Source organism: Dendropsophus ebraccatus, chromosome 4 (genome assembly GCF_027789765.1).
Source record: "Dendropsophus ebraccatus isolate aDenEbr1 chromosome 4, aDenEbr1.pat, whole genome shotgun sequence".
Taxonomy (NCBI): domain Eukaryota; kingdom Metazoa; phylum Chordata; class Amphibia; order Anura; family Hylidae; genus Dendropsophus; species Dendropsophus ebraccatus.
This window is the reverse complement of record NC_091457.1, coordinates 36,211,279-36,221,916: the sequence shown is the minus strand read 5'-3', so window position 1 is coordinate 36,221,916 and position 10,638 is coordinate 36,211,279. Positions and strand designations below refer to the sequence as shown.

Genomic DNA, 10,638 nt, shown 5'->3' with positions numbered 1-10,638 from the left:
GCACATACTAGATATATGTTATTATATACTAATAACAGATGTCCTCCGGCCGAGTCATCACGACCCTCTGGCCCAGACGGAAAAGAAAACCAGATTACGTATTTCATATTCCTAACCTGCTGTAATCTGATTGGCCACCGCAGGGCCCCTGCCTCACTTTACGACGGGACCAGGTTTTTACACACAAAGCCGATAAAGTTTTCTGTGTAAAAAAAAAAAAAAAAAAAAGGTGCAGAGCGTGCTAATTGGTGGTTATGCGCATGCCCAGAGACGACGTCACGCCCTAGCGCGCAGGCGCACTAGTATAGTGCTTGTGTCGCGGGAGAGACCGAGAAGATGGCGGCGGCTGTAGAAAAGATGTAAGTGAAGAAAACGGGAGTGAGTGAGTGAGGTCTTGTTGTAAAGGCTTCAAAGGGGCGGAAGAAACGGCGGACGGAGAAGAGGGAGGAATGCCGGGGTACTGTGTGAGGGAGGGGGGTAAAGTGTAGGGGACACTGGTTGGGAATGGGAGACCGGGAGGTGCTATAGATGGAGATGTGTGAGGGAGCCGCGGCCTGCTGGGGGCGCACTCCCTATTGTTATAGTCACAGCTATCAGTGAGGAGTTTTCCCAGTATCATTACTAGTATGTATGGAATTATGTGTGTGTGTGTGTATATATATATATATATATATATATATATATATATATATTATACACACACAAGTATTAGACATGCAGAGCTGAGCGTGCTGTCCTCCCTTGTAGCCGGCTGCCTCCCCTCCTGCATTGTTCTCCTATGTGGTGGTGACTCCCCCAGGAGCCGCTCCTGACTCCATTACACCTAGGATTGTCTCCTCTGTGCGTCTATAGGGATGGGGACTCCGTATACAGCTGAGGACTGCTATACATTGAAGGATCCATAAAAAGCAGTGTTGCCAATGTAGCCGCAGTGCTTCCAGACGCCATTTACACTGCGGAAAACAGGCAGAAATTCCAAGCAGAATCCCCAGCGTAGACTCTGCTTGGAATTCTGCCTGCATCAATGTCACAATGTTATGTATAGGGTGGTGCTCCGCTGAAAGAATTGACATGTCCGCGGAGGCGCCCTATACATAACAGACAGGCAGGCGGAATTCGGAGTCCGCAGCAGGGGTTCCGCTCCGAATTTCCACCTGTTTTCCTTAGTGTGAACGGTCCCTTACAGTGCATTCAGTCCACTTTTTAAAGAGGTTTCCAGGCAAATATAAAACTTTGTTTACTGACTCCCCATGTTATTAAAAAATGTATTCTCGATTCCCTCGTTCCCCCGGCTGATCATGTTGTCACATTTTGTGGTCCTGACTTCACTGCTGTTTTCCCAGCTTCCAATGGAGTTCCCCACTCGGCCAGTCACAGAGGTGAGTGGGCAGTATGTGTACCTGGGAACAAAAGATCTGACAGCAGGGGCAGGAGGGAGGTAAGTATGTGCTGTTTTAATGCATAAAAAGGCTGTAAATAAAGTTAGATATTTGCCTAGAAATAAATCTCTGAGATTTTCCACGTTAAAACATTTATCTCCTATCCACAGAATAGCAGATAAGGGTCAGATGTGTCAGCTTATTGCTCTAGCCACAGTTTTAAGGCCACAGTCACACGCTCTGAATCATGGAAGCTATGGACCACATGATGGTAGGAGCTTCGAACCTGTTCAAAGCATTGCGGCTGTCTTAGTACCGTAGTGGGAAGATTTGAACAGGTTCAGAGCTCCTGGCATCATGATACATGATGACTGGAGGTCCTGATTCCTGGCTGCCGCTTCACGGTTGTAGCTTCTGTCATTCACAGAGCCTAAGAATATGAACCTGTTTTGCACTGCAGAATGGAGCATTGCCTTGCTCATCTGCATACTGTACCACCACCCCAGTAATTGTCTATGAAGCTGAAGGTAATAGCGGAGTACAGCGCTTGGCTATGTTCAGCAGCTCCATAGACAGTGGTTGTAGCAGAGGCACACATGCATGCCTCTGCTTCATACTCTTGAGATCACAGGGAGGTCAGTGAATGATCTGACCCTATCTGCTGGGTAAATGTTTTTACTGGAATACTCTTTTAAACTTTTAGGCCAGGTCTTCCAGCGTATTGCCCTGACTCCCAGTTATACATCACCATCCTGTGATGGTTGCTGATGTACACATTTTAAGACTATAGAATGGAGGAACAGAGACAAGATGGCCTCTCAACTCCACAATAGAGAGGCGCACAGCAGAAAGCCCTTTATTGGATGGCCACCCATAGTTTTCTTGAGGTTGCTTTTAGGCCATTTCCTGCTCCTACATGAGTATTTTTCCGAATATCCATATGGGCCATTAATATCAGGCTGTGGGGCTCCAGCTCTCCTGACACACCAGCTGCAGCCCTAGCTTATGGTACTTGTGCAAGTAAAGCCACCTCTTGTCCTTGCATTGTCGTACTGTTAGTTGCAGTGATGCAAAGTACCACTATTTCCCATTTAAAGCAATACCAGCAGGGTAAGAAGTAAAGATCTCCGCAGCATTGCAAAAATATCTTTATAAATGCAGTCTGCATCATCTTTCTGGTGTAAAAATGCTTTTAATGGGTTGTGTTACCAAGGTGGGGCCACTCTGCCCTTGAAGCCCCTTTCTCTGCCTTGGTCCAGTGCTGTAACCCACATCTCTATTTGACGTCACCGGGGGGGGGGGGGGGGGGGGGGGGGGGGGCAACTTTGGCTTTTGCGACTGAGAGGAGCAAACTAGCGCTGTCAGCACATGGCAGCAGCAAGCGGTTGAGTACAGGGGGCTGTGGGGAGCTGCGGCGGGGCTGCCCGGGTGATCGCTAGATGGTCCAGGCAGCCCTTAGCAGATAGCGGCAGTCTGCTGCTGCTGCTCCGACTCCACAAGGCGATGGCAGCGTATCATTGCTATAATAGTCGTTTGTCTTTCAACATGTTGAAAGACAAACGACTGCAATGATCAGCCAACATCGATCATGTCGGCTGATCGTTGCCTTCTGTTACACGGGGCGATTATCAGCCATATCGGCCGATAAGTGTTTCGTGTAATAAGGCCTTAAGGTGCTTAGTCTCTGCAGACCCAGGGCAAAGATGCTTTAGGCCCTGCCTCACTGACACCGGGCCCCCGGAGACAGACCCCGAAGACCGGACATGGATAGAGCAAGACAAGAACAGTAGCAGCAATACAGGTTTGCGTTAACTATTAAAGTTTCAGCCCTCACACACAGGCCACAGCCCCTGCAAACTACTGCTTGGAACAGTTGCCTGGATTTGGAGCACCACCTATCTGATAGTGATGACCTACATCAATGTAAACCTCCATGTTTACAGACTGAGTAATCCCTGAATGTCTCAATGGGACAGCCATGAATGTGCTACAGTATAAGGGTGGTTTACACTGTTTGCAAATGGTAACCAAGAGCCTCATTAGTTTTGTGGGAATTTTTTAGCAGTTGGGGGGTGGGGGGGGCTTGCTTTTAACTGTTTTCATGTTTGTAGTGGGTCTGTATCTTGCCATTGCGGTGAGCTGTTGCTTTTTTTCCTGGTACCTTGATGTATACTAACTAATGGATAGCAGCAGCAGGATGTGTACCGATATGATACAGGTTTCTGACCTCTCCCTAAAGATGATATTGATGGCTCAGGCTGAGAACAAGTGTAAACATACCCGAATAATGGAAATCGGTTGTCTGGGGCTATGTTTCACGGGGAATCACATTGGCCCTTTTATACGGACAGACTCATACCTACCCGATACTCCGCTCCCATGTAATAAGCCTTTTATATAATGTGCAGCCTTTCACTTGCAGAATTGTCGACTGCACATGCTCTGTTTACACAGGGAAATAAGTAACCGGTCATCTTTAGAGCTGCATGATCAGGCAATCAGCTGATGCTGGAGTGATTGCTATTACATTGGCTGATCGCTGAGCTCTTTACACAGGGACGTAATGTGTTCAGCTCATAATCACTACCTGATATAAAGGCCCTTTAGTGTAATGACAATGCAGCCAACACCACAGCTCCCATGCGGTGATACATCTGTGTCTATATCATTTTCCAGATCCTGTGTATGAGGCTGTAAAGACAGCTTTGCCATTTTGGCATGAAACTGTAACACTACTCTTTCCAGAAATAAATCTAAATTGGAAATAGTATTTTGTGACTAGTCAGACTTGCGTATTCTGCATATACATATGGGCAGGCACCGCTTCCAAATATGAACTGTTATGAGTTATGAGTGCTAGTCCGTCCAGACCAAAAAATATCACATTTAAACACAAAAAAGAAAGGATGGTCTGGAAACAATAGGTCTGCACCTCAAATGTACTATTCATAAGTTTTATTCAAGGCAAAAACACAAGAGAAAACTCCTCCCACCACTGGCCAAGATAAGGCACAGTGTGAACTGGTCCATTTTCCATAATGGTCCACAGACTTACGTATTCTGTGACTGTTGTGATTCGACAATGCGGCCTGTACATTAAGATGAGAGTTAGGGTACTTTATAATCTACACCTGTACATTATGCAGTTCATTGTATCTACTGATTTAAATAAGTCTTAGGTAAGGAATGAAGTTTTAGGACAGGGCTGGGGAACCTCTGTCTTGCGGGCCACATCTGGCCCCTGAGATGATCTGTCACTGCCCATATATATGTATGTGATGGGCAATGTAGCATCAAGTGCGCTGGCTGCCAGACACAGGAGGGTGCTGTGCACGCTGCCTTTTGTACGCTGCGTTGCTGCACGTCTTCTTTTTTTGCGGGCCACACAATGACATCCTTACTGCAGGAGATTAACTACAAGTCTGGGGGCATTTTTGGGAATCTGACACAACACTATTGCCACGCACAGTATAAAATTGAATGTCCATGATAAGAAGAAAAGGAGCGCACTCACCCCGTAAAATTGAATACTTCTTTTTATACTTCTGATATCAGCGACGTCTGATAGAAGCGCCAGCTAGGCGCGAAGCAGCTGTCACGTCTTCAGTGATTTGAGTGTCTTGGCGTTCCTACCACCCGATGTACTCATGGATGGCTTTTAATCTTTGATGAAAGAATAAAGTATTCAATTTTACGGGGTGAGTGCGCTCCTTTTCTTCTTATCATGGTTGTTATAGCATGAACTTTGGCTATTGCGAGCAGCACCACGACCCCCTGATCCACCACGCGAGTCCTGTCCATACTCCTTTTCACCAAAGTGTATCTGTGCAGGCGCTGTGACTTTTTTATGATAAAATTGAATGTGGCGGGCATGTTTTGAATGGCCAATGAATGATTTTATAAATGCTCAAACGGCTCTCAACAGGAAAAATGTTCCCCACTCATTTACAGTGTGACTATCTTAATGATGCTAATGTATTGTCCTTCTCATTTGTCTAGAATTGGAGAGCAGTACTATAAAGATGCCATGGAGCAATGCCACAATTACAACGCACGGTTATGTGCAGAACGAAGTGTTCGTATGCCCTTCCTGGATTCCCAGACAGGCGTAGCCCAGAGTAACTGTTATATATGGATGGAGAAAAGACACCGAGGCCCAGGTATGGTATTGATTGGGTTGGGAGCCATTTGAGTAGGTTTTTTTGCAGGAATTTTACATAATAAAGCAATTGATACCCTGTCCATAGGTTCCACAGGGTCAATAGTTGATCATCTGTTTGTGGTTTCTGGTGTATGCGCTATAGCGACGTAGGAACTGGAAGCAGTTGGCTTCATTCTGTGTAGCGGCTTCACTGGTGTATGCAGCCCCAACTCCTATTGAAGTGGATAGGAGCTGAGTCTGCAGTACATTGGTGCCACCGCTACAAAGGGAACAACTTCTGTCTCTGTTCTCACTGTAGTGAGAGCACTGAACAGCTGAGCTGGGTGTAGGCACCCCACCAGTGAGATATTGATAGCCTATCCTGGAAATCCTGGAAAAGTGGGATTTTGGTCAAGAATTTAGTCCTGAAATCACATACCCAGATCAGCACAAAGCAATATGCAGTAGTTTGCGTTCTAATCTGATATTTGGCTCAGACATTAAATCTAAGGGTTAAATCCACATTGAAGCCATCCTTACATAAAAAACAACTACTCACTCCTGCCTGAGGTGATTAGATTACATACAGTGTGCATGTGACATTGTATGTATGGCATATGACTGTGGGGGCTTGTGTCATGTGAGCAGTGTATGTGATAACATCACAACAAGCCCCTAAGGCAATACTGCTTCTAAACACCACAAAGGAATGAGGAAAACGTCTCAAATCGACCCTTAGCACTGAGATGTTCAGACTCCCCTTAGAAAGTGAGTGGAGCTTCGTCCTAGCACATGTAGGGTGCCCTTCTCATTGTAAATAGGAGACAACCACAAAACCACTTTAAGGAATCTATCATGAACGTTATCACTAACAAAGTGCTAGTAATGTATAATAGAGGTAGTTGCACTGTACATGATACCTTTCTATTCTGAGAAAATAGCGTTTTATTCAGTATGCAATTTACTTGTTTGGGTCACATTGCCAATACCTCTGCAGCTCCCCCCTCCTTTATCCATGCTGATTGGTATTGCCTGTCCGCTCGCGTGCTGTGTGACATCATTCCCAGCCCAGAGGGAAACCTGGAGCCTGCACCGTAATTCCAAAGCCTCTGCATTCCGGCAAAGTTACTGCGTGATGTTCTGCTCTGGGCTGTAAATGATTGATGATATAAGGAGGGAAGAACAGTGGGAGGGATTATCAATGCACTTAGAATAAAGCAGATGCCAACCAAAACAAACAAGTTACCTTTCCTATTGTATAAAACAAATTCTCTAGAACGCATGATTGCAAGCCTAAAAGAAAGGGGTCACTACACTGTACATAATGCTTATTTAGCACTACTAGCTCTTTACTAGTGATGAAGGTCCGCTTAAAGGTTATGTTCACCATATAGTAACTTTACACAGTCATCAAATATGTTAGTTGCCACTGGAAATATGTTCCAAGAGACACGTTTTCCTGTGTAGATGAGATGCATGTGCAGCTGTTTACCATCTGTTTCGCTGCTTATCTAGGGGAAAAACAGAATCAGGTTGGAAAAATGATCCCTTATATTGTCCAAAGTGCATCAATGTTACTGTAATGTGAAGAACTCATTATAGTATGATGGGAACAATTTGTCCTGTTTGGATATTGAGCCCTTGTCTGTGTGTATGTTTCGTGCCACTGTGTATTAGGACAACCTTATATCAATAAACTGCATTGTTGTTCATTGTGTATATGCCGAAGCTGGAGCTATGTGGATGCTGGGTGTCGGCACCCTGCCGATCAAACATTGTTGGCCTGTAAAATTCCCAGATACCCCTTAACACTGATATATTTTAAAGTGTTGCTCAGTCTACAAGAGTCACGACATCTTTCGTAGAAAGAAATTTAAATTGTGTTGAATATACCCCACATTTGTGCTATTTTGTCACTAGTTGTTAGTGTGGTTCTCATTTGTTAAATTTCCCTTAGGTTCAGCCCCAGGACAGCTGTATACATATCCCTCTCGTCGCTGGCGCAAGAGGAGGAGAGCGCACCCTCCTGAAGACCCTAGGCTTTCTTTCCCCTCTCTTAAGCCAGGTAAACTATTGGCGCTGCCTGTTACATTGTTTTCTGTCACCCCTTAAAATAATATGCGAGCTGATCCTTTTTAGCTTTATGGTGTATTAATATGTTGTTTACTATGCATTAAGAAAGTGTACAGAAAAACACATGTAGTGTGATTTTTGCAGTTGGAACCTGTTTTTAATGTATTTTACCTATAAGAACCACATTGCTTAAAAACTACTTTAACCCCTTCCCCCAATATGACGTCCAGGGACGTCATGAAAAACAGTGGCAGAACTAATCATGACGTCCCTGGACGTCATGCTTTCCCTGCCTCCCCCCTCTGTCCCTAGGTGAGATCGGGCAGCAGGAGGAGGCTGTGTCACACAGCCTCCTCCTGCTGCCACTGCCCGGAGGGGAGCCGCGCTCCCCCCTGGGCAGTTAACCCCATAAACGCTGCGGTCAATGCGACCGCAGCGTCTATGGGGACGGCGGGGGGAGGCTGCAGAACGCTGCCTCCCCCCACCGCCACTGAATGTGTGTCCCCTGGCCCCCTCCCCTCGTCCCCCCGATACCGGCGGTGTCACCGTGCCCCCCCCCCCCAAGTCGCCCCCCAGTCACCCCCGTCCCCCAGTCAACCCCCCTTCCCCACATACGTTACCTGATCCACGGAGCTCCGTCCTCCTCGACGTCCAGGCTGATTCTGAAGTGCGCATGCGCTCCAGAATCAGTTATCTCAGAAAATTTAAAGTGACGGAGACCAATTTGGTCTCTGTCACTGAACTATGATTACTGTGATAGAAAATATCACAGTAATCATAGTAATACAGTGAAAATTAATGTATAAAGTACAAAAAGTGAAAAACATACAAAAAATAAAACACACACTTTTTATTATAGTAATAATTGCAGTTTACTCCCAGATTACCCCTAGCCCCCCAAATTACCCGTAACCACCGCAGGTTGCCCATATCCGCCCCAGATTGCACGTAATCACCGCACGTTGCCCACAACCACCGCACGTTGCACGTAATCACCGCACGTTGCCCACAACCACCGCACGTTGCCCACAACCACCGCACGTTGCCCACAACCACCGCACGTTGCCCACAACCACCGCACGTTGCCCACAACCACCGCACGTTGCCCGTAACCACCCCAAATTGCCAGTGAGCCCCTCCAGATGGTCCGTAATCAGCCCCGATTGCCCGTAACCCCCCCATATTGCACGTAACCACTGCACGTTGCCTCTAACTCACACACGTTGCCAGTGACCCCCCTCCAGATTGCCCGTAACCACACCAGATTTCCGTAACCACCCAAAATTACATGTGATTACCTATAAGCACTTCAGTTTATCCGTAACCACCCCATGTTGCCCATAACCACCGCAGATTGTCTGTAACCCTCCCAGGTTGCCCCTAATCACATGTAATTCCCACCAGATTGCCTCTGACCACCGCACGTTGCCCATAACCGCCGCACGTTGCCCAAATTGCCAGTGACCCCCTCCAGATGGTCCGTAATCAGCCCCGATTGCCCGTAACCCCCCATATTGCACGTAACCACCGCACGTTGCCTCTAACTCACACACGTTGCCAGTGACCCCCTCCAGATTGCCGTAACCACCCAAAATTACATGTACCCACCCCTGATTACCTATAAGCACTTCCGTTTATCCGTAACCACCCCAGATTGTCTGTAACCACCCCATGTTGCCCGTAACCACCGCAGATTGTCTGTAACCACCCCATGTTGCCCATAACCACCGCAGATTGCCTGTAACCCCCCCAGGTTGCCTCTGACAACATGTAATTCCCCCCAGATTGCCCCCGACCACCGCACGTTGCCCCCGACCACCGCACGTTGCCCCCGACCACCGCACGTTGCCCCCGACCACCGCACGTTGCCCCCGACCACCCCAGATTATCCGTAACCACCCCACATTACCTGTAATCTGTAAGTATTTTAGTAACTGCGCTATTCTAATAACCATTACTAGCTGCGGTTTTGCTCCAGCAAATTGGCGCTCCCTTCCTTCTGAGCCCTGCTGTGTGCCCATACAGTGGTTTATGCCCACATATGGGGTACCGTTGTACTCAGGAGAACCTGCGTTACAGATTGTGGGGTACATTTTTTCTCCCATTCCTCGTGAAATTTAGAAATTTTAAACTAAACGAACATATATTGGAAAAATTCGAGTTTTTCATTTTTACTGTCTTATTTGAATACTTTCCTCTAATACCTGTGGGGTCAAACCGCTCACTGCACCCCAAGATGAATTCTTTGAACGGTGTACTTTCCTAAATGGGGTGACTTTTGGGGGGGTTCTCTTCTGCTGACACTACAGGGGCACTGCAAACGCACCTGGCGCTCAGAAACTTTTTCGGAAAAATCTGCACTGAAAATGCTAATAGGCGCTCCTTCCCTTCTGAGCCCGGCTGGGTGCCCATACAGTGGTTTATGCCCACATATGGGGTACCGTTCTACTCAGGGGAACCTGCGTTACAGATTTGGGCATGCAACTTCTCTCCTGTTCCTCGTGAAATTGAGAAATTTCAAACTAAACAAACATATTATTGGAAAAATTCAAGTTTTTCAATTTTACTGTCTTATTTTGAATACTTTCCTCTAATACCTGTGGGGTCAAAATGGTCACCACACCCCAAGATGAATTCTTTGAGGGGTGTACTTTCCAAAATGGGGTGACTTTTGGGGGGGTTCTCTTCTACGGACACTACAGGGGCGCTGCAAACGCACCTGGCGCTCAGAAACTTCTTCAGCAAAATCTGCACTGAAAATGCTAATTGGCGCTCCTTCCCTTCTGAGCCCGGCTGTGTGCCCATACAGTGGTTTATGCCCACATATGGGGTACCGTTGTATTCAGGAGAACCTGCGTTACAATTTTTGGGGTACTTTTTTTCTCTTTTTCCTTGTGAAATTGAGAAATTTCAAACTAAACGAACATATTATTGGAAAAATTCGTGTTTTTCATTTTACTGTCTAATTTTGAATACTTTCCTCTAATGCATGTGGGGTCAAAATGCTCATCCTACCCCAAGATGAATTCTTTGAGGGGTGTACTT

General features: G+C 46.6%; 1 protein-coding gene across 4 annotated transcripts in view; it reads left to right on the top strand.

Annotated features, from left to right (window-relative positions):
* The first annotated feature begins 268 nt into the window (after positions 1-268).
* DPF2 (double PHD fingers 2) overlaps positions 269-10,638 on the top strand; it is a 29,362-nt gene continuing 18,992 nt past the window's right edge. For all 4 annotated transcript variants that reach the window (XM_069965550.1, XM_069965549.1, XM_069965548.1 and 1 more), the window contains exons 1-3: positions 269-359; positions 5,379-5,539; positions 7,478-7,585. In XM_069965550.1, the coding sequence (XP_069821651.1) occupies positions 337-359; positions 5,379-5,539; positions 7,478-7,585 (292 nt within the window). In that variant the 5' untranslated portion in view covers positions 269-336. The remainder of the gene's footprint in view (positions 360-5,378; positions 5,540-7,477; positions 7,586-10,638) is intronic.